General features: G+C 39.5%; 1 protein-coding gene and 1 non-coding gene across 4 annotated transcripts in view; one reads left to right on the top strand and one right to left on the bottom strand.

The window, feature by feature from the left end:
* The first annotated feature begins 1,074 nt into the window (after window positions 1-1,074).
* On the top strand, window positions 1,075-1,157 carry TRNAL-CAG (transfer RNA leucine (anticodon CAG)). The gene has a single exon. It is a non-coding gene; the product is annotated as a tRNA-Leu (tRNA).
* Window positions 1,158-8,199: 7,042 nt separating this feature from the next.
* TJP2 (tight junction protein 2) overlaps window positions 8,200-25,405 on the bottom strand; it is a 217,085-nt gene continuing 199,879 nt past the window's right edge. For all 3 annotated transcript variants that reach the window (XM_088476614.1, XM_088476612.1, XM_088476613.1), the window contains one exon: window positions 8,200-8,957. In XM_088476614.1, the coding sequence (XP_088332740.1) occupies window positions 8,792-8,957 (166 nt within the window). In that variant the 3' untranslated portion in view covers window positions 8,200-8,791. The remainder of the gene's footprint in view (window positions 8,958-25,405) is intronic.

The raw sequence follows: 25,405 nt of genomic DNA, 5'->3' as shown, positions 1-25,405 counted from the left end.
ACAGCAGCATGGACATTGCACCTTTGAAAAAGTAATTTTGGTTAATTTGTTTTATCCAATTTTTATGAAATGCGGTTTTTCATGTGTCAGGATGGCTGAGCGGTCTAAGTCGCAGCGTTCAGGTCGCAGTCTCCTCTGGAGGTGTGGGTTCAAATCCCACTTCTGACAGTGTTCTTTGTTCTACAATGTCTCTTCCTTGTTGCTTGTGAAGAGAAATACTTAAGATATTCACTGCAAATCTGTTTCACAAACCACTTTGAAAAATAATCAACCATACATTATTTCTGCTTTATACCAAAGAAAATGTTGCATTCTCCCCTAAAAATATGGACTTAAATACTACTTCAGACATCAATATTATATGTATTTTATTCTTTGGTCCACATTTTTTCATATACTGAGTTTGCAAAATAAAATATCCCCCAACTTCGGAATCAAGGCTCCATATCTCAGGAGTAAGAACACTGCTCTTTTAAGCCAGTGGTCATGAACACAAACCCTACTTGTACAGCATCCAATCAAGCCCATAAGCCAAAATCATTAGCAAGTTCTTGGAACGTTCATAAATGTCTTTTCTATGGTGAGTGAAAATCCACAAGACAACAAATTCTAGACACTTGGAATCCAATCCTGAATAGAGCAAAAAAAATAATTACCACATTTTTTCTTGGCATTCTATGAATTACAAAAATAGATACTGCACATCCCCTTTTCAATGTATTTTGGAAACTGACACATTTGGAGTAATGATTTTCTTTCAATGCAGCTCTCAATCAATCAATCAATACAAAATTCAAGCATTAATTGTAGAGCATGTGAAGATGTTATTTGTGTCAAGCATTTTCTCAAATATTTGGAAAATCCTAAACTATAGGTAATTCCGTGTTAATGTTATTTTTACAATATCTTTTTGATTTATCCAACTTTAAGCATCTTTGAAAAATAATTGAAAAAGCAATTTATTACTAATATTTGAATCAATAGTTTCAACAGCAGCATGGACATTGCACCTTTGAAAAAGTAATTTTGGTTAATTTGTTTTATCCAAGACACATGAAATACGGCATTTCATGTGTCAGGATGGCCGAGCGGTCTAAGGCGCTGCGTTCAGGTCACAGTCTCCTCTGGAGGCGTGGGTTCAAATCCCATTTCTGACAGTTTTCTTCTTTGTTCTACAATGTCTCTTCCTTGTTGCTTGTGAAGAGAAATACTTAAGATATTCACTGCAAATCTGTTTCACAAACCACTTTGAAATATAATGAACCATCCATTATTTCTGTATTATACCAATCAAAGAAAATGTTGCATTCTCTCCTAAAAATAAGGACTTAAATACTACTTCAGTTCAGACATCAATATTACATGTATTTTTTTCTTTGGTCCACATTTTTTCATATACTGAGTTTGCAAAATAAAATATCCCCCAACTTCTGAATTAGGGCTCCATATCTCAGGAGTAAGAACACTGCTCTTTTAAGCCAGTGGTCATGAACAGAAAACCTACTTGTACACTCCTTCATAGCATCCAATCAAGCCCATTAGCCAAAATCATTAGCCAGTTTTTGGAAAGTTCATAAATATCTTTTCTATGGTGAGTGAAAATCCACAAGAAAACAAATTCTAGACACTTGGAATTCAATCCTGAATAGAGTAAAAAAAATAATTACCGCATTTTTCCTTGGCATTCTATGAACTAGAGAAATAGATACTGCACATCCCCTTTTCAATGTATTTTGAAAACTGCCACATTTGGAGTAATGATTTTCTTTCAATGCAGCTCTCAATCAATCAATACAAAATTCAAGCATTAATTGTAGAGCATGTGAAGATGTTATTTGTGTCAAGATTTTCTCTAATATTTGGAAAATCCTAAATTATAGGTAATGCCGTGTTAATGTTATTTTTACAATATCTTTTTGATTTATCCAACTTTACGCATCTTTGAAAAATAATTGAAAAAGCAATTTATAGTTTCAACAGCAGCATGGACATTGCGCCTTTGTAAAAGTAATTTTGGTTAGTTTTATCCAATTTTTATGAAATATAGTTTTTCATGTGTCAGGATGGCCGAGCGGTCTAAGGCGCAGCGTTCAAGTTGCAGTCTCCTCTGGAGGAGTGGGTTCAAATCCCACTTCTGACAGTGTTCTTCCTTTTCTTTCTTTGTTCTACAATGTCTCTTCCTTGTTGCTTGTGAAGAGAAATACTTAAGATATTCACTGCAAATCTGTTTCACAAACCACTTTGAAAAATAATCAACCATCCATTATTTCTGCTTTATACCAATCAAAGAAAATATTGCTTTCTCCCCTAAAAATACGGACTTAAATACTACTTCAGACATCAATATCCCACTTCTGACGCTGTTCTTCTTTGTTCTACATTGTTGTTTCTTTGTGTTTGTGAAGAGAATCACTTAAGATATAGACATTCACTGCAAATCTGTTTCAAAAGCACTTTGAAAAATAACCAACCATCCATTAGTTCCCCTTTGTAGCAATCAAAGAAAATGTTGCATTCTCCCCTAAAAATATGGACTTAAATACTACTTCAGACATCAATATTATATGTATTTTTTTCTTTGGTCCACATTTTTTCATATACTGAGTTTGCAAAATAAAATATCCCCCAACTTCTGAATCAGGGCTCCATATCTCAGGAGTAAGAACACTGCTCTTTTAAGCCAGTGGTCATGAACACAAACCCTACTTGTACACTCCTTCATAGCATTCAATCAAGCCCATAAGCCAAAATCATTAGCCAGTTCTTGGAAAGTTCATACATTTCTTTTCTATGGTGAATGAAAATCCACTAGACAGCAAATTCTAGACACTTGCAATCCAATCCTGAATAGAGCAAAAAAAAATAATTACGCATTTTTCCTTGGCATTCTATGAGTTGGAAAGACAGTACACCTTGAAAAAGCCCCCCCCTCGGCAAGACGCGCTTCGGCACTACTCGTGCGGTACCCCTGTGCTGTGACCATCTGCCTCTGTGAGAATTCCACCTTTACTTACGTAAATGTACCTTCTCTTTTCTCCTGTTCTCTCACCAGCTGCGTTTTGGGCTGACAACCTGCAATGCCTTGCAACAGGGTTTAGCCCAGAACTTAAAGTGCTGGCAGCAGAAACCGGCATACTGTTTCTTCAATGTGCCATTGCGCGGTACTCTTATTCACAGTCTGATGCTTTGCAGGACTGGGGAAAGTAGATCCCAGTCCGTGTAAATGCACAGTCTATTTTCATCTCCCATAGTAGCAGCTGAATGATGCCTCCGATTAATAGCATATATTGAAAAGGTCAAATTCTTCCTAAAGTATCTGAGGGACGCCCCAATTGGATTATGCACGCATATTAGGATTTTTTAGGGCACATTATCGTGGTCTTGGTGCTATTTTAAATGTAAGTTTTTGTCATCATATGCATATGTAGTTTTTGTCATTATATGAATGTACTCATACCACTATTTATCACTTTTGGAGCTGCGCTCATACATTAGCAGCACTGTTCTTTTATCTCTCCCTCACGTGCTTCTCCTCCCCCTACTCATAGTATCATTTACTCCTAACTACCCACAATGACACCTAACACCTGGTTGCTCATGTTCTGTTGCTTGTGTTATGCAGCTATGTTTATAAACCATGTCCTTGTCCTACATTGTTTTGTATTACTATTAACTGCTTTTCTTGTGTGCTCATTTATGTACTGTGTAAGGCGCTGCAGAACCTTTGTGGCGCCATATAAATAAAGGATAATAATAATGTATGCTCTCTTATATCTTCTCCGATATCCACGGTTGTGGTGATTTATTTACACTCATTTACACTTGTGCATAGATGCCTTTTTAACACTAATTATTGTTGACACATTTAAGTGTGATTATTATTTATATGTATTTAATTCTTCATATTTTTTTCTGTTTCTGTACTCACATTACAGTTGGATCTTTGCTGGTTATCTCATACATGTCCTTTAAGGTTTCTGTGTATTTTATATTTATTCCAGGATTTTAGATTAAATCATTAAAAGGTATATTTTATGAAGAGGTGTGCCCCTATATATAGTGCATCCAGAAAGTATTCACATCGCTTCACTTCACACTTTGTTGTTACATCCTTATTCCAAAATTGAATAAACTAATTTTTGTCCTCAAAATTCTGCACACCCCATAATGACAACATGTAAAAAGTTTTATTGAGATTTCTGCAAATTTAGTAAGAAAAAAACCCTAAAAATATCACATGTACATGAGTATTCACAGCCTTTGCCATGAAGCTCAAAATTGAGCTGAGGTGCATCCTGTTTCCACTGATCATTCTTGAGATGTTCGTACAGCTTAATTGGAGTCTACCTGTGGTAAATTCAGTTGTTTGGACATGATTTTGAAAGGCATACACCTGTCTATATAAGGTCCCACACTTGACAGTGCATGTCAGAGCACAAACCAAGCATGAAGTCCAAGGAATGGTCTGTAGACCTCCGAGACAGGATCTGGGGAAGGGTACAGAAAAATATCTACTGCTTTGAAGGACCCAATGAGCACAGTGGCCTCCATCATCCGTAACTGGAAGTTCAGAACCACCAGGACTCTTCCTAGAGTTGGCCGGCTGTCTAAACTGAGCGATCGGGGGAGAAGGGCCCTAGTCAGGGAGGTGACCAAGAACCCGATGGTCACTCTGTCAGAGCTACAGCATTCCTCTGTAGAGAGAACTTTCCAGAAGGACAACCATCTCTGCAGCAATCCACCAATCAGGCCTGTATGGTAGAGTGGCCAGATGGAAGCCACTCCTTAGTAAAAAGCACATGGCAGCCCACCTGGAGTTTGCCAAAATGCACCTGAAAGACTCTGGTCTGATGAGACAAACATTGAACTCTTTGGCATCAATGCCAGGAGTTATGTTTGGAGGAAACCAGACACCACTCATCACCAGGCCAATACCATCTCTACAGTGAAGCATGGTGGTGGCATCATGCTGTGGGGATGTTTTTCAGTGGCAGGAACTGGGAGACAAGTCAGGATAGAGGGAAAGAATGCAGCAATATACAGAGATATCCTGGATGAAAACCTGCTCCAGAGTGCACTTGACCTCAGACTGGGGCGACGGTTCATCTTTCAGCAGGATGACCCTAAGCACACAGCCAAGATATCAAAAGGAGTGGCTTCAGGACAACTCTGTGAATGTCCTTGTGTGGTCCAGCCAGAGCCCAGACTTGAATCCGATTGAACATCTCTGGAGATATCTGAAAATGGCTGTGCAACGATGCTTCCCATCCAACCTGATGGAGCTTGAGAGGTGCTGCAAAGAGGAATGGGTAAAACAGCCCAAAGATAGGTGCCAAGCTTGTGGAGTATTCAAAAAGACTTAGGGCTGTAATTGCTGCCAAATGTGCATCAACAAAGTATTGAGCAAAGGCTGTGAATACTTATGTACAAGTGATTTCTTAGTTTTTTATTTTTTATTAAATTAGCAAAAATCTCTAAAAAACTTTTTACCCGTTGTCATTATTGGGTATTGTGTGTACAATTTTGAGGACAAAAATTAATAAATTCCATTTTGGAATAAGGCTGTAAAATAACAAAACGTGGAAAAAGTGAAGCGCTGTGAATATTTTCCGGATGCACTGTATAGGAGTACTTTTTTCTGTTGTCATTGTTACCAATAAATCTTACAAGGTCTTTACTTGAACATTTATGGGTTGTTCTAAAATGATTAGATACTGTGTGTATTTAAACCCTTTTTAATGTTCTGAAAATTCGTGTGAGTTGGGTACGCTAATACCTATATCTATTCGGATGTCTAAAGATACCTTTATGTGTTTTAACCTGCTCTAAAGTAATGTGAGTGGGTATGTGCTCTTTTTTCCTCGTCACACTGGGTGTGACACGTTTGGTGTGGACTGGAGGCTACTGATTGAAAGATACCTTTATGTATCTGTTACCACTTTAAGTGAGTATGTTACATTTCTCCACTATAGAGTGGGAATACGGGATTCTCTATACCACTTGAATTCAATGTTATATTGAAATGGTGTCCTTTTGTTTGTTGCAATTCTACACATATGGATGTTTTTCTTTGTTTTGTATGAACACTGACAGACAAGAGAATTTGAAAAAGCGACAAGACAGCCATATGGAAACACCTTTATGAATATATGGACATATAGTTATAAGTATATAGAGAGCACCTAAGGATTCTATCACCTGTGTTTTGGTTGATCAATATTATATGTATTTTTTTCTTTGATCCACATTTTTTCATGTACTGAGTTTGCAAAATATATTATCCACAAATACAAAGGAATATATACATCTGTACAATGTAACAATGATTAGAAAACCCTGTATTGATATCAAAAACAGATTATGATTTCATTCAGGGGTGCTACCAAGGACAAGAGTAGTAATGAGTCAAAGATACAAAGAAGAAAAAAAGGTTTTGTCCTTTTGGCGGTGCACAAAATTTTTTTTTTAATCTTAATTTACAATAAAAACTTAATATTTATTGGGTATAATTTAAGAATGTACTTTATCTTTAGGACATGACCCAGCAAAATAGAGGTTAAAAAAAGAGAAATAGTGATAAGAAATGTAATAAAGAATGTGCAATAAAATAAAGACCCTGCTGTGTGTCTGTATTATTATTGCTACGTGGTATATAGAAAGATATTAAGGATAGACTCTAGATCACACAGATAATGAGAAAATGGAAATTATATTATTTTCTATTGAAGTTAGTCATAAGGAAACTAATGAATACACAATATCTAATCTTAACAGATAAAGTAAAGCCTAGTATATAAGACTCCACACAGATATCCTGACTCCTCCAGTCAATATATTAATAACATTTATTCCACCTATTCCAGTATAGTATAATATTAATGTGGTGAAATGAAGGACACCCCAAAACTGGTGTCTAATCAATATTATCTCCAGAAGCCCTTATGGCTAATTATTGTTATAACAAAATAGTTTTTTTGTGCGGCATTTGACAATTTACTAAAATTAATTACATGGTCCCCAGTAGAAATAAAAATAGCACACCTGTGACAGGGGATACAAACAAAATGGCTGTTGTGCTATTTTGCTGTTAAACTGTTCAGAGTACTTTTAATGTATATATTAGTGATTGTATTAAGATTATGTTTTTCTACTAATTTAGCTATGTAGTTTGATACTGATATTCAACTATGTTAACCAAATATTTTACTGTTTTATTAGAAGGAGCCCTTTGATAGGATTCTCAAAGGAATGTGCCTTACTTATATATTTTGACTAGTGCATCTAAGATTGTGCAACATTTACTGCTTAAAGCAATGAGTTTTGAACATATAAACATCAATGTCACTTGTTATAATAATGTGCCAATAACCATATTTGAGGCAATGCTGCCCCCTAATGCTAATATTTATTTTAATATTATGATCTTATAATGTATATAGTATTCGGTCTTTGCTAGGAGCCCTATAATTGGATGTGAAATGCAGAAGTCTGGTAGCCTTAAATACTGACTGCAGAAAGTGCTGGGCTCGGTGTACCCATCCAGCCTATTGTGTAGGGCGAGGCTCCCGGATGTGATTGTGCTGTATTGCACCATTATTATAATTCATTAGAAATCAAAGCTAAGTATAAATAAATAATTTTAGCTCATTAACTTAAACTGTGTGTGTATTGTGTCATTCATATCACTCTGTTGCTGCACTCCTGAAACTTCCGTTTTCACCAGAAACACCACCTCTGGTACAAAGGGTTGGTGAGGGTGCAGGAGTGGGTTTAATATTATAACAGTTGGGATGAAAAAAAAAATTAAAATTAGTGTTTACTGGTCTTTTAAGACAAAACTAAATATACTCACATGATATGACTTTTTTTAGTTTATAGAAGACAAATATCAGTTTTCCAATGGTCCCAGGAAAATAGTGATACATGTGTAACGTAAATTGACTCTACTTCTGTGTTACACGATATGAACATCTGAATACAATGTATAGAACATTCTTTAGGTCATAAAGTGGATTCCATGAATTCCTTGGTTAAAGAATTAAATCAAAGTTGTAATTTAATCAGTTTATTAATAAGAAAACCTTCAATATTGGCAGTCTAAAACATTTACAAACCTAATTTTGTAACAGTCAAACTGACTGGTCAATTTTAAAGAAGTTAAGTCAAATGATTGGAGACAAAGTAACACTAAAACAGCCATGAATTATAAATTGCTCTGTATTGATACAAGGCAAGTTTACATTTCTGCATAAAGGCACTTAAAAAAAAAAGGACCATTTTGGAATGTAGTTCGAAAGTGTCAAAATAATCTTAAACACAGATGGGCAAACTTTAATGATAAAAAACAACTGAACTAGCAAAGATCTAAAGAATTATATGAGCTGTTAATCCAGAAACATAAACTGTGCCAAGGGTTAAGTATTCCTGTCCGACAAGTTGCGTTGTGAACATAATACAACATAATCTAGACACACATTATCATACAATCACATGATAGAACACAAATTTTCACTATGTAACCCTATGGATTATATTTACACTGTACCAAACATTTATTCTGTAGTTGTGTTTTCCAGTTTGATATAAGAATTCAAGCATCTGCAATATGTTAAAAACAAATTAGTTACATGGAACAAAGAGTGCAAAATGTCTCTATGTACCTGGCCACAAAATAGGTTTCAACTACTTAACACATGGCAAGTTCCAGCAACGGTATATAAAACACAATCTATTTTCATGTATATACTCTGAAATGAATTGTACAATTAAACCAGATCTTTTGTGCAGCAGCTCACAGTTCAGTATCCCTGTATTTAGATGGCTGTGCATAAAATCCACGTTTCGATTGGTCAGACAACTGACGTCGATACTCTGCTTCCTCTTCGTCGCTACCATAACTTCCTCCCTTATCTAAGTAGGACCAGGTCGGAGGCTTCTGAGGCTCTGGAGGCCGAGAACTTGGGGGAAAAAAAAACAACCAGGTAAAAATGCCCAATAACAGAATATTGTGCATGTGATTTAAAAAAAAAAAAAAAAAAACATACATGACAAACATTAAGTAATATATTATTAAAGAATAAATCAATGACATGAAACTGTAGTACTACTTTAAGAAACAGTTTAAATACAGTGTACCATTAGCTGCATGAGTGTACCATTAGCTTTTGCATGAATAATAGCCTAACAACAACACAGCTCTGTGCATGCTAGCGGAGCTATTGTGTGTGTGCGCGCGCATGTGTATATATATATATATATATATATATATATATATATATATATATATATATATATATATATATACACACACACACACACACACACACACACACAGATATATATAGTACAATGCTTGGCCCTCTGAAGCAATCCTGGGTGCCTTCCCACATAGGATGTCCAAATAGAAAGTGCTGAAAGATATATAAACACAGTCATGGGCGGCACTCACGTGTCAGTAGAAATAAATGCTCCAGTGCCCTCCGTAAAGGAACCCAGTTGGATCCCAGAAGATACAACATGCAATTGGCAGCACTCAGATAATAATCTCACTCAGCAGCCTGTGTGTGTGTGTGTGTGTGTGTGTGTGTGTGTGTGTGTGTGTGTGTGTATATATATATATATATATATATATATATATATTGTGACACAGTCAGATTAGGAGGTCCGTCTCCTGGGTAGGGGGCTCCTTCCTTACACACACACACACACACACACACAGCAGCAGGGAAGCAGCACACCAGTCTGGATGCGAGTACAAGCTGGTCGGCGAGAGTCTTTATTGTACAATGTCAAAAATACCACAAAGAAAACAAACATAAATCCTAGCCCTGTCGGGGCACTAACTTCACAGGTAGTTCCCTCAATACCAGAACCTGGCAGGGCCTAATGCCCTGCCCAGCAACAAAGCACAGCACAGTACTTACAGATAGGTTTTCCAAGTGTCTCTGAGCAAACTCCCTGTCTGCTCTCCCAGGTGAGACAATCAGCCCTCAACACAATAGGCTTATATTGGCCACTCTCAGGTGGAAACCCTAACAACCTGTTACCAGGCTGCGAGAACCAAAACCTGGAGTGCCGTGGGTGGAGACCTCCCTCTCCTCTCACCCACAACCCCCAGGTCCCAAACCGGCTTTTCAAAAAGCCGAAACTCAAGCCTGCTACACTGCAGACTTTCTCCTGGGGATTTTAAAACACATAAGACAGGAATCTGGGATAAATGTCCCTGTCACAGACCACTTTACCAGTGATCCTATCACATATCCTCCCCCCTTTGTTTCGACCTTTGGGGCGGAACAACTGAAGCCCGCAAACAATGAACGCGTGACAACGCGTCTGCTTTAGACAACAGGCCCCCTGGCCTGTGTTCCACTGAAAATTTAAAAGTTTGCAACGCCAAGAACCATCTCGTAATTCTAGCATTACTGTCCTTATTTTCGAACATCCACTTCAAAGGGGCATGGTCAGTGATCAATTTGAACTTTCTACCAACCTAGTACCTGAGAGCCTCTAATGCCCACTTTATGGCCAATGCCTCCTTCTCCACTGTGGCATCGGGTAGGCATCGAATTTTGAAACACTGTTCAACTTTCGGAAGTCATTGCAGAAACGCACACTCCTGTCGGGCTTTGGAATCAACCCCATGGGACTTGACCATTCACTATGTGATTCTTCAATAACCCCTAACTCTAGCATATTTTTAATTTCTTTCAACACAGATTCTCTTTGTGCTTCTGGTAACCTATAGGGTTTTAGATTAACTTTAACCCCTGGGTCAGTGATGATGTCATGTTTAACGACCGAGGTTTTCCCAGGTACGTCAGAGAACACCATCCTATTTCTGATCAGAAACTCCTTGACCTCTCGTTGTTGAATTGCCGACAGGGTTTTTGCCACTGTCACTTCGGGAACTAAGGGCCCTGGATTTACTGGAAGGGCTCGGACGGCCGACAGTACCGTTCTATCTTTCCAGGGCTTTAACAGATTTATATGGTATATCTGTTCCGGCTTTCTTTTCCCCGGCTGGTAAACTTTGTAATTGACCTGTCCCACTCTTTCTAAAATTTCAAAGGGGCCTTGCCATTTAGCCAAAAGTTTATTTTCCACAGTGGGAACCAACACTAACACTCTGTCCCCAGGAGCAAAGCTGCGTAACCGAGCATTGCGGTTGTATACCCTCTGCTGTGCCTGTTGAGCCTGTTCCAGGTGCTCTCTCACTATCGGCACCTCTATAATAGGCAATGGAACTAGTGGACCCTTAAAATGTGGTCTGGGAGCATGATACTGACACTCAGGGCAGGATGCGCAGAAGTCAGATACCTCTTTATGAAGCCTGGGCCAGAAAAACCTCTGCATTATTCGCTCAGTGGTTTTCTCTACCCCTAGATGGCCTGCCGTTATATGACCATGGGCCAGATACAACACTGTTCTTCTGTAGGCTTTGGGAACTATTAGTTGTTCCACAATATCTTCCCCCTTCTTAGTCACCTGATATAACAAATCCTGCCACATTACCATGTGGGGATAGGACAAAGGACTATCAGGGTCTACAGGTTTACCATCAACTACTTTTACATTCTCCCTGGCTTTTACCAAAGTAGGGTCATTCAACTGCTCCACGGCAAAGACCTCTCTTCTGACCTCTAAATCAGGCAGACGATCCACTGGCCCAACAACACTTCCCACCTCAATGGGAGGCACATCAGTTGGCGGGCCACCATCACGCTCCGCATTCTCTAGTTCGCCAACCATAGTAGAAAAAGGGAATAACTCTGACTCAGAAGAAACTCCCTCCTCCACTACATCGACAACCTTCTCAAATGGATCGGGGTTGTTCACCTCCGGAACAAAACGGCTCTCCCACAACTTCCAGAAGTGAGCAAAGTCTCTCCCCAATATTGCATCGTACATCAGACCATGTACCAAACCTACAGAAACTATAGCATAACCACATGGTGTCTCGATGTTCACCTCAGCAGTAACATAATATCGAGTATCCCCATGTATGCAGGTCACACCAACAGTTTTCCCTGTATGCCTCAAGGGGTTCACCAGCTCAGCTTTTATAAGTGTCACCAAGCTACCAGAGTCTAACAGTGCCTCTACTCGGTTGCTATCTACAGTAAGTACACACATGTGCTTAACAGTCTCAGCCTGCCGGACAGCCGTACAGGCTGTCTGTGCAAAGAAAGACCCCCTGCGGTAGACATGAGCAGTATCACATTGCATAGGTTCAGTTGTAAGTGAACAATTAGCGGAAATATGGCCGAAGTCGCCACACCGGAAACACTGAATCATATTAATGTCTAGTCGTTTACGGGGCAAGAACCTTCCTGGCCTGGCAGGCCTGTCTCCAGGTTCTACACCCTCAGTCTTAGGTTCATCCCACCGCCCAGCACCCTTCTCCCCTGGAACAGTCTTACCGGTGTCTGTGGGAGTTTGCCGGTGCGCCATCGGGGCTCGCTGGGGCATACGCCTCAGCCACCACGTACCTCTCCACCAGCTCGACCAACTGGTCCACGGACTTAGGGTCTGCATGGCTCACCCACTTGCGCAGAGTCACAGGTAACGATCGCAGGTACCGGTCCATCACGACCCTTTCCACGATCTGTGGTCCCATCAGCATCTCGGGCTGTAGCCATTTTGAGGACAGATGGACGAGGTCATGCATCTGTGAACGTGGAGGCTTGTCCATATGGAACTCCCAGCGGTGGTCCTGTTGGGCACGAACAAAGGTGGTGACTCCCAAGCGAGTTAGGATCTCCTGTTTTAGTTTTTTATAGTCCTTGGCATCAGCCAGGCATAAGTCAAAATAGGCCTTTTGTGGCTCCCCAGACAAGAAAGGTGCCACCAGACTTGCCCACTGCTCCTGGGGCCAACTCTCCCTTTTGGCCGTTCTTTCAAATGCAGCGAGATAGGCCTCCACATCATCGCCCGAAGTCATCTTTTGGAGGAAGTGACTGGCTCGTACGGAGTGAGTGGTGGTGGGAGGACCCGTATTAACATCTCTGGGCCGGGCGACCAGGTGCTGTACCTCCTCTTATGGCCTGGCTGTTTTCCGCAATGGCAACCTGTTGTTGCCTCTGGGCTGTCTCCAAGGCCAACAGTTGCACCCTGGTGGATTCCTGCTGAGCCCTGGTAGATTCCTGCTGAGCCCAGGTAGCTTCCTGCTGAAGTTTGTTTGTCTCCTGCTGAGCTCTGGTAGATTCCTGCTGAAGTTTGTTTGTCTCCTGCTGAGCTGCTGTAGCTTGGAGCAAGGCCTTAATAATGTCCTCCATTTTGTCCTGGCGTGTAGGTTGGAAGCTGAACCTTGCCTCTCTGAGCATTGGCTGACGCCTCCTCTATGGGACTCCAAGGACACAGTGTTATTTCCACACTCACCAATTGGGTGTCTGTCCCTTTAATTTTTAAACTGAAAGTTTTCCTCTCGCTGCAACTTCAGTGTGTGTGGTTGCCCGCATTCTCCACCATATTGTGACAGTCAGATTAGGAGGTCCCTCTCCTGGGTAGGGGACTCCTTCCTTACACACACACACAGCAGCAGGGAAGCAGCACACCAGTCTGGATGCGAGTACAAGCTGGTCGGCGCCAGTCTTTATTGTACAATGTCAGAAATAACACAAAGAAAACAAACATAAATCCTAGCCCTGTCGGGGCACTAACTTCACAGGTAGTTCCCTCACTACCAGAACCTGGCAGGGCCTAATGCCCTCGCCAGCAACAAAGCACAGCACAGTACTTACAGATAGGTTTTCCAAGTGTCTCTGAGCAAACTCCCTGTCTGCTCTCCCAGGTGAGACAATCAGCCCTCAACACACTAGGCTTATATTGGCCACTCTCAGGTGGAAACCCTAACAACCTGTTACCAGGCTGCGAGAACCAAAACCTGGAGTGCCGTGGGTGGAGCCCTCCCTCTCCTCTAACCCACAATCCCCAGGTCCCAAACCGGCCTTTCAAAAAGCCGAAACTCAAGCCTGCTACACTGCAGACTTTCTCCTGGGAATTTTAAAACACATAAGACAGGAATCTGGGATAAATGTCCCTGTCCCAGACCACTTTACCAGTGATCCTATCACAATATTATATATATATATCCCTGCATACAAAAAATGAACAAAGGGGGTGCACTCACCAGTCTTCTAAAATTAGTTTTTATTTCATCTTTTTAAAAAAAATTTACAGCATCATAGTAAAGCTCCGACGTTTCGATCCTAGCCATGGACCTTTGTCAAGGTACAATTCCAAGTAGTACTTTGCATCAATATATACCTGAGTCCAATTTGTTCATTTTTTATATATATATATATATATATATATTATATATATATATATTATATATATATATATATATATATATATATATATACACACACACACATACCACACACACACTGTTGTTCCAAAGTTTGGGGTCACTTAGAAGTTTCCTTATTTTTTAAAGAAAAGTACTGTTTTTATCAATGAAGATAACATTAATCAGAAATACACTCTATACATTGATAATGTGGTAGATGACTATACTAGCTGCAAACATCTGGTTTTTAAAGGAATATCTACATAGGTGTATAGAGGCCCATTTCCAGCAACCATCACTCCAGTGTTCTAATGGTACATTGTGTTTGCTAAGCGCATTAGAAGACTAATGGATTATTAGAAAACCATTGTGCAAATATGTTCGCACAGCTGAAAACAGGTTTGCTCGTTAGAGAAGCTATAAAACTGGCCTTCCTTTGAGGACAGGGGAATGCCATATTAGGCGCTACAATATCAGCACCACACACCCATTATGTGGATTGGCGTGTGTATGCTTCTATACTGATCCCCGTCTTTCTGTTAGCTGGTGACACATGCTAATGTCATCACCAAGATGGCCGCCGCGCAGTGCGCATGCACGGACGGCATTTCTAGTAATTAGCCAAAGAATTGGGTACACCCCTAATAGAGTGTATATAAAGTGGCACTCCAGTACCTGGGCATTACCCCTGAGGAAGTCCAGAAGGACGAAACGCGTTGGAATTGGTTCTCCTACACCTTTTAAAAAGTGGACTATTATTTGCTGCACCTACTATAAGATGAGCATTTTTAATTCTTTTTTGGGTTACTCGGTTTATGTTCCTTTCTTGGTATAATAAAAACAACTATTTACAGAGATATCTTTCTCCATTTCTGGCCTGAGGTATACTTATTGATATGGTACTAGTTCTTTTAATTAATTACTACACTATTAGGCGCACATCTTTATTGTTTTTCAGTATATATATGAAAAATACAAAAGGTGGAAACAAGTGCCCAATAGTGTGATATTGTTATGATTGTGACACGCACCACACAAATATGTTCTGCGTACCGTATTGACCTAATACATAGGCATGTAGTATGGGATCTTTTGGGAACCTCACTCCTAGTTTCCCTTTGCTGTATGGTCCTCAGATAACATGAAAAATACAAAAGGTGGAAACAAACGCCCAATAGTGTGATACTGTTATAATTGTGACACGCACCACAAAAATATGTTCTGCGTACCGTATTAACCTAATTCATAGGCATGTAATATGGGATCTTTTGGGAACCTCACTCCTCTTCCCTCATATGATGAGGGAAGAGATGATAATAACCGATTGTCACCAGGCCCAGTTAATATGTATGGAGACAAGATAACACTCATGGTGTAATACTACACAAAATTTTAATACACACACACAAAACACATATAAAAAAAATAATTACATTAAAAAGAAATATCAAAAGCTTATCTGGTGTCTGAATTAGTCAGAAAGCATTGGCCACACTGTCCTCAACGCGTTTCACCTCTGATGCTCAAATTGGCTCAATAGTCCATAAGAAGGAGCACTCGCCAGGCTATTATTGCAACAGGACAAAAGTTTTTCTTCTTAAATATTTATTCCATGGTACAGGTCGACGTTTCAGTCCCACAACTGGACCTTTCTCAAGACCAACAGGCTCCAAGAACAGAGAGAATGATAGCTAACCACCACCACCATGCCGCCATATATACCCATGCCAAATATCTGACACGTCCCCAAGAAACTGCGCCAGTCGCGCCAAATACAATACTCAATTAATAAGCTAACTCATGGACATAAATGACCTCATACTCACTTAGATACATTCATAGTCAGAGCAGCGCCATTATACAACCCCACGTGCGTTACTACCGGCACACAGACCGGCTGTCACATGACGCGGAAACCGGAAATACATCGGCAAACCAGCATCACTCGTTGGCATGGTAATACATGCTTGCGTCTCACACAGTGGAACGCATCCAATACGCTAGACCGGAAATCACCCTCCGTGCACAACCATGATTACTCATTTAATATTGATACCTAACATAAACGCTATATAGGTCGCTAACTCAAAAAAAAAAGGACATGATGGACGTCTCTCCAAACAGGAGAAACAGCAAAGTCACTAACTTCATGTCAAGAGCAATCATAGTTAGTAACACAACCACAATACAGGGAAGCTTATCAGAATCTCAAGAGCGGGTAACCATGGCAACACTGAAAAGAAATTATCACCATTAAATGTGTTAGATATCAAACTAGACAAACCACATTTAACATAAATATAAAATATCAATTGTATAAAATATCAATTGTACACGTGGGTCAACAGGTCCAAAAAAATCAAAGCATCATCAAAAATATCATATTATCCCATGGTTATTAAGAGGATTTACTACACCAGTCATTAACCCTTATACTAAATTTATAAGGAAAGTCATAAAAAAATATTCAGAGGATTTAGCTCATTCAGGCCTCTGGGCGCCAATGTGCCCAATTGATGAATCCATCTAGCTTCCCTTTTTAGGAGCATCAAACCCCTATCTCCAGCTCTTGGTGCCGGTGCCACCCAGTCGATAATCATATATCGTAGTGTTGAACCTTGATGTTTCTCCTTCAAGTAGTGCTGAGCCACTGGCTTATCGGAATTCCCTGTGGCATATGCCAATCTGATAGATGATCGTTGTTGCGACATTCATTCTCGAAATGTCCGTATAGTCTTCCCCATGTAGAATAATCCGCATGGACACACCAAATAATATACCACATGGTCCAATAAACATGTTAAATGGTGCTGTAGAAAGATTTTACTCCCATTATGCACGTCCTGTAATCAGTGCTCTGCAGGTAGTACAGTTCAAGCACTTAAAACAGCCATTATGTTTAGGTGTAACTAATTTTTGTAGGACGCATATCTGGACATAGCAGAACATCTTTTAGGTTAGGACCTCTTCTCACACTCAACAAGGGGGGTCTCTTTGCAATTTTCTTAAAAGCCGGATCCGAAGAAACAATAGGCCAATATTTCTTAATCGCTCTCTGTGTGTGTTGTAAATTCGAGTCACATCTGGTATTCAAGATCACCGTAATGGGGTAAATTTTCCGACGAATAGGACTATCCTGTGCAAACATCTTTTTAGCCCTGGTGAGGCTTCTATTAATTGTTTTCATAGTATACCCTCGTGCTGCAAACTGATCACACCACTCCTGTAGCTGCATCTCTGCTCGTTCAGGAACCGAATTATTACGTAATACTCTCATGAACTGAGAGATAGGTAAATTCGATTTCAAAGATACTGGATGGTGGCTTGTAGCCCATAAAAGCATATTTCTATCGGTTTCTTTTGTATAAAGCGTGTACTCTAGGCCATTCAGACCTTTAAAAACAGTTACATCCAAAAAATGAATTTCGGTGTTGTCACAGGAATATGTAAACCAAATTGGGCTGTCAAGCATATTCAAAAATTGTACCATTTCTACAAAGGACTTGGTGTTACCTCTCCATAGGACAAATATATCATCTATGAACCGTTTGTAATAAATTAGTTGTTCACCAAAATTATTCAAAATATGTGTATGCTCATACCTATCCATAAAGATGTTGGCATACGCGGGTGCTAAATTTGAACCCATTGCAGTTCCCGCTGTTTGCAAATAGTATTCCCCGATACATAAATTGGTTGGATTCTAACACATTTCTGAGTAATGTTAGAATAAACTCAAATCAGTGGACCGTTATATGGACCCAAAAGTAGGGCTTCTCTTACGGCCTCAATCCCATTCTCATGTGGAATCACCGTATACAACAAGCACACATCAAGGGTACCCAATACAGTCAGTAGGTAAATCAAAGTTCTAAGATCTGACAAAAAATGTCCTGTGTCTCTTATATAAGCATCGGTCATTTTAACAAATGGCTGCAAGTAATAATTAACAAATTGTGCATGGTAGTGGTAGTTAGCTATCGTTCTCTCTGTTCTTGGAGCCTGGTGGTCTTGAGAAAGGTCCTGTTGTGGGACCGAAACATCGACCTGTACCATGGAATAAATATTTAAGAAGAAAAACTTTTGTCCTGTTGCAATATTAGCCTGGTGAGTGCTCCTTCTTATGGACTATATTGGTGGCAATGTGTAAAAGTATTCTTTTGGATTGCCAGTGGGATTTTTTTTGCACCCCAGCATTTTTGAGCATATATACACACTACCGTTCAAAAGTTTGGGGTCACTTAGAAATGTCCTTATTTTTGAAAGAAAAGCACTGTTTTTTTCAATGAAGATAACATTAAATTAAGCAGAAATACACTCTGTACATTGTTTATATGGTAAATGCCTATACTAGCTGCAAACGTCTGGTTTTTAAAGGAATATCTACATAGGTATATAGAGGCCCATTTCTATCAACTATCACTTCAGTGTTCTAATGATACATTGTGTTTGCTAAGCGCATTAGAGGACTAATGGATGATTAGAAAACCCTTGAAAACTCTTGTGCAAAAATGTCAAACTTAGGATACAAGAGCATTTTAGGTTAATTTTAAAAATAAGAATTATGTATTGTCACAATGGGGTAACTTAATTTGATTTCATTGTATGTAATACACTAAAACTGTAAATCTAAATATGTTTTTCTATTAAGCTATACTATGTATATTCTGCCTGGTAAAATAAAAAATCCCTGCTCTTTAGATATACCCATGTAATCATGAGATTTGGACTCTTACAAAATGGCGTCCACCTTGTAAATCTAGTGTGCTTCTAGAAAATGGCCACCGGCTGCTCAGAACCATATAGGTGGTCACATGTTGGCTTACTGAACACTAGAGTACGCACTAAGAGAGTCGCGCATGATCCGGAGAGCGGTGACGCTCTCGATAGTGGAGAGGCAGTATGAGATCTCCCTGGAACTCCTGCGATACTCAGGAGTCCCGTGCATGTGTAGTAATCATTAAAATGGGACAGTGCGACCCACGCTTACTGACTTGGTCAGCCATCAGATAAGCCCACTGAAATCATTTTTAATGTAATTGTTTTTTATATGTGTCTATGTGCGTGGAATAAATTGTGTGTAATACTACACTATGAGAGTGTTTTCTTTCTCTCTATATACTGATTGGGCCTAGTGATAATCGGTCACAACCATTACACTGATCCATACGAGGGACCAGAAGTGATATCCTCAAAAGACCCTATACCACATGCTCATGTACTAGGGCAACACAGTACGCTTAACCTATATGTATGTTGCGTGTAACAAACCCCTTTAACATTACTACATTATGTGGCACTTGTTTCCACTTCTTGTATTTTCATATACATATATATATATATACACATACATACATACACATACACACACTAGCTGAAGTAGTACCGGCGTTGCGCAGATTTAAACATTTATTATGTGGTGTCGTCCAAATCCATCCATGGAGGGCCAGAACAGACTTCCCTGGATCAAAGTTATGCCTGGCACATTGCGCTGTGAGGTCCGACTGGGACCCCAACCACTCCATTAGGCATCCCAGACCAATTGCCACCCCTCTGCAAAGTTTTCATCCAAATCCATCTTTGCAGTTTGAGGACAGATCGTAGTCAAACACAGTGGATAATTTGGTGCCAACATTTTCTTGTTCTACTTTGCACAATCTGGATTTGTTGTACACCTTTAGATTGGATTTTACCCCTGAAGTCGTCCTAACAGACAAAACGTGTAGGGTTTTGGTCATTTTGGTGAAAGTCCATGTGTTCGAAGTGAGGATTCTGCCGAAAGAACACCCATAATGGGTGTGTGCAGGATAAACCACCATCCTCCCTAGTTGTGACAATGGATGTTTGAACACTGTAACCACTGTAAGCAATTATTACTTATGTATTATTGTTTTAATAAAAAACATTCTGGATATTAACTAATAGTCGGCCATTTGGCTATATTTCTGGTGTTTTTTGGTGAGAGGGTTAGTTTAGATTATACCGCATATCAGTATTGGAAGATTAATTGGTTTACGAAATAGTCTTTATCACTGGAGTTTCTGCCATATTTGCAGATGGACATCTGAAATTTTTCCTTATCCATTTTTATAAATATAGGAGTATTTAGAAGTTAGTCCCTTGTTGAGGGCATATATTTGATTAAGTCTAAACAGGTTTTTCTGGTATCATTTAGCGCCCTCTGGTGTTTTCTTATATATTTGCATATTCTGGTTCCTACTAAACAGGGAGTCTACTGTGACGTGCAGCACTAGAGATTAGCGTATGATAAAGGGATTTTTTAGTATACATGCACACACATATATATATACCCACACTATCATGGCTCCGTGTGTCTTCATGCAGTCTGTAATGTATTGCTCTTATGCACTTAAAGCACTTTAATATGTGACTGAAGGTATTGAAAGTCTCTGGAAGCCGTTGCTTATATATACACAATACAATTTGATTTTCCTATTCTGGACATGCTGCTATATTATATTTATAACCAAGTACCCTCCATTCACCATTTTCTGTGAGTGTGCGATCCTTGCATTTTCTCTCTCTCTATATATATATATACATATACATATACACACACACACAGTCAGGTGCATAAATACTGGGACATTGACAGAATTCTCATATTTTGGCCTCTATTCACCACCACAATGGCTTTTAAATGAAACAAACAAGATGTGCTTTAACTGCAGACTTTTAAATTTAATTTGAGGGTAATTACATCCAAATCAGGTGAATGGTGTAGGAATTACAACGGTTTCTATATGTGCCTCCCACTTTTTAAGGGGCCAAAAGTAATGGGACAAACTAAACAATCCTAAACCTAACTTTCACTTTTTAATACTTTGTTGCAAATCATTTGCAGGCAATTACAGCCTGAAGTCTGGAACGCATAGACATCACCAGATGCTGGGTTTCATCCCTGGTGGTGCTCTGCCAGGCCTCTACTACAAATGTCTTCAGTTCCTGGTTGTTCTTGGGGAATTTTCCCTTCAGTTTTTTTGTCTTCATCAAGTGAAATGCATGCTCAATCGGATTCAGGTCAGGGGATTGACTTGGCCATTGCATAACATTCCACTTTTTAGCCTTAAAAAACTCTCTGGTTGCTTTTGCAGTATGCTTCGGGTCACTGTCCATCTGCACTGTGAAGCACCGTCCAATGAGTTCTGAAGCATTTGACTGAATATGAGCATATAATATTGCCCGAAACACTTCAGAATTAATTCTGCTGCTTTTGTCAGCAGTCACATCATCAATAAATACAAGGGAACCAGTTCCATTGGCAGCCATACGTGCCCACCTTATGACAGTACCACCACCATGCTTCACTGATGAGGTGGTATGTTTTGGATCAAGAGCAGTTCCTTTCCTTCTCCATACTCTTCTCTTCCCATCACTCTGGTACAAGTTAATCTTTGTCTCATCTGTCCATAGGATGTTGTTCCAGAACTGTAATGGCTTTTTTAGATGTTGGTTGGCAAACTCTAATCTGGTCTTCCTGTTTTTGAGGCTCACCAATGGTTTACATCTTGTGGTGAACCCTCTATATTCACTCTTGTGAAGTCTTCTCTTGATTGTTGACTTTGACACATATACACCTACCTCCTGGAGAGTGTTCTTGATTTGGCCAACTGTTGTGAATGGGTTTTTCTTCACCAGGGAAATAATTCTTCTGTCATCCACCACAGTTGTTTTCCGTGGTCTTCCGGGTCTTTTGGTGTTGCTGAGCTCTCCGATGCGTTCTTTCTTTTTAAGAATGTTCCAAACAGTTGATTTGGCCACACCTAATGTTTTTGCTATCTCTCTGATGGGTTTGTTTATATTTTTCAGCCTAATGAGGGCTTGCTTCACTGATAGTGACAGCTCTTTGGATCTCATATTGAGAGTCGACAGCAACTGATTCCAAATGTAAATGTCACAGCTAGAATCAACTCCAGACCTTTTACCTGCTTAATTGATAACTAAATAACGAGGTAGCCCACACCTGTCCATGAAATAGCTTTTGAGTTGATAGTCCAATTACTTTTGGCCCCTTAAAAAGTGGGAGGCACATATAGAAACCGTTGTAATTCCTACACCGTTCACCTGATTTGGATGTAATTACCCTCAAATTAAATCTGAAAGTCTGCAGTTAAAGCACATCTTGTTTGTTTCATTTCAAAGCCACTGTGGTGGTGAATAGAGGCCAAAATATGAGAATTCTGTCAATGTCACAATATTTATGCACCTGACTATGTATATGTATATGTATATATATATATATATATATATATATATATATATATGCACATACACACACACACATTATCTATATATATCTATATATATATATCTATATCTATATCTACACACACACATATATACACACACACATACACACTCTATATGGACAAAAGTATTTGGTCACACCTGTTATTGAATTGAGGCATTTCAATTAGACCCATTGCCACAGGTGTATAAAATCAAGCACCTAGCCATGCAGTCTCCATTTGCAAACATTTGTGATCCAAAATTGGTCGCTTTGAAGAACTCAGTGACTTCTAGCGTGGTACTGTGATAGGATGCCTCCGTTGCATTAAGACAGTTCATGAAATTTCATTCCTGCTGGATATTCCACGGTCTATAAGTGATATTATTACAAAGTGGAAGCATTTAGGAACAACAGCAACTCAGCCACGAAGCAGAAGACCACGTAAAATCACAGATTGGGGTCAACAACTGCTAAGTACGTAAAAGTCACCAATGCTCTGCTGATTATAAGGGTTCCAAAACTTCCAAACTTACACATAAAACTTCAAAAAAGAAAAGTTTTATGTGTAGCATGTGAGTCAATAATTGGTTTGTTTAAAATTATACATTTATTATATCACTATTTTATAATTACGCCGGCATGTCCACAAATGCCCCCACAGCCATTTTTTTGTCATTTAAATTTTTTGTCTTTTACCTTCACTTATTTTTTTCACTTATTTTTTCCATTTGCTATGTTGCGCACACTGCAAATATATCGTTTTTTAAGTTTTATCAATTTTTTCACACAGGCACTTTCTTAATACTATTTTGTTTTGGCAATAGACACCATCTTGTGGTCACTAGTTGGCACCACACTACAATATTAAGTATCTATGGTTATACACGAATCTGCACACAATTTAATTTTTCTAGATTAGGGTTTTATTCTTATATACATCATATTGATGCACAATTATATTCCTTTTTTTTTAAATATTCACAGTCCACTGTGGAAGATCGTGTGTTGTGGATATTTTTAGAATATTATAATTTCTTTTGGTATAAATATAGTGGGAATCCATGTTTAACTACCAGACTTATATTCAGTGTTTGTGTAATTGATGTTTTAATGTATTGTAATTTATATGTTGGTTACAGGGTTGCCATGACAACACGTTGTTTGCCATGTCCCTGCTCTGTCATCCTGTGCGCCTTACTGCGTCACGGATGCGCCAGCCACATGGTGACCTGCTTCACATGTCACCCTTGGACTTCCGGAACCCGGGCCGGCGCGTAGGATGGGAGAAGCCGTCCGGTGGGGTAAGGTATTTAAATCTGTTTTACACACTTAACATGTATTCTTGTTATCCTGATGAAGGGGTGAGAGGCCCCAAAATGTTTATGTACAGCACGTATGATTGAATCTACACTTCTTTCACCTGCTACTATGACTGAGTACCGCCTCATGTGTACATACATACATACATATATATATATATATATATATATATATATATATATATACACACACACATACATACATACACACTAGCTGAAGTACCGGCATTACGCAGATTTAAATCTTCAAAATATTACATTTTATTATGTGATGTCGTCCAAATCCATCCATGGAAGGCCCAGAACAGACTCCCTGGGTCAAAGTTTTGCCCGGCGCACTCTGCCGTGAAGTCCTACCGAGTTCCCAACCACTCCATTAGGCACCCCAGACCAATTACCACCCTCTGTGAAGATTTTATCCAAATCCATCCAGGCTCAGAACAGGCTCCCCGGGTCAACATTCTGCTCAATGTCCCCGAGTTAAGGAGTCCTGGAAGTGATGATATGGCCCCCACAGAGCCCTGATCTCAACATCATCGAGTCTGTCTGGGATTACATGAAGAGACAGGTAGATTTGAGCAAACCTACATACACAGAAGATCGGTGGTTAGTTCTCCAAGATGTTTGGAAAAACCTTCCTGCCGAATTCCTTCAAAAACTATATGCAAGTGTACCTAGAAGAATTGAAGAATTGATGCTGTTTTGAAAGCAAAGGGTGGTTACACCAAATATTGATTTGATTTAGATTGTTCATCTGTTCATTCACTTTGCATTTTATTAATTGATAAAAATAATCTATTAACACTTCTATTTTTGAAAGCATTCTTTGCAGCATTTTTTTCCACACCTGCCTAAAACTTTTCCACAGTGTAATATATTACAGATAGATATATCTATGTATAAATTTAGCAGGAAAATACAGAATTATGGTATAACATACAGTACCTTGGATAATTATTTTTCTTCGAAGTCCATAGGGTCCACAGGAACTACCTTGGGGTATGTAGTTGGATTGCATCCAATGCACCAAACAGCAAAGCTTTGGAGCTCCCAGCATGCACTGGTCCTTCTCCTTATATACCTATATATAGACGGAGAGTGGAGAAGGAAGAAAAATTGCACAAGAAACACTCAACATACGAAGAGGGAATCTGTGAAAAAAGGCTGAAGAACAGATCCCAACTGAGGCCAGGTGCATCAGGGTGGGTGCCCTGTGGGCCCCTATGCACCACGAAGAAAAAATTATCCAAGGTATGTTATACCTTAATTCTGGATTTCTTCTTTGGGTTCAATGAGGTCCACAGGAACCTTGGGGACATCCTAAAGTAGATCCCTTAAGGGTGGGGACGCTCCTGCGCAGAGAGAAGAATCTGCCGCCCAAAGGAAGCATCCTGGGAGGCAAACGTACCAAAAGCATAGAATTTGATAAACGTTTTAACGGAAGACCAAGTGGCTGCACTGCAAAGCTGTTCAGCTGAGGCACCATGTCTTACCTTCCATGATGGTCCAACAGACCGACTGGAATGTGCTGTCACCTTGTTAGGA

Source organism: Taudactylus pleione, unplaced genomic scaffold (assembly GCF_031769625.1).
Source record: "Taudactylus pleione unplaced genomic scaffold, aTauple2 ptg000190l, whole genome shotgun sequence".
Taxonomy (NCBI): Eukaryota; Metazoa; Chordata; class Amphibia; order Anura; family Myobatrachidae; genus Taudactylus; species Taudactylus pleione.
The sequence above is the reverse complement of the archived record's forward strand: the minus strand, read 5'-3'. Positions and strand labels throughout refer to the sequence as shown.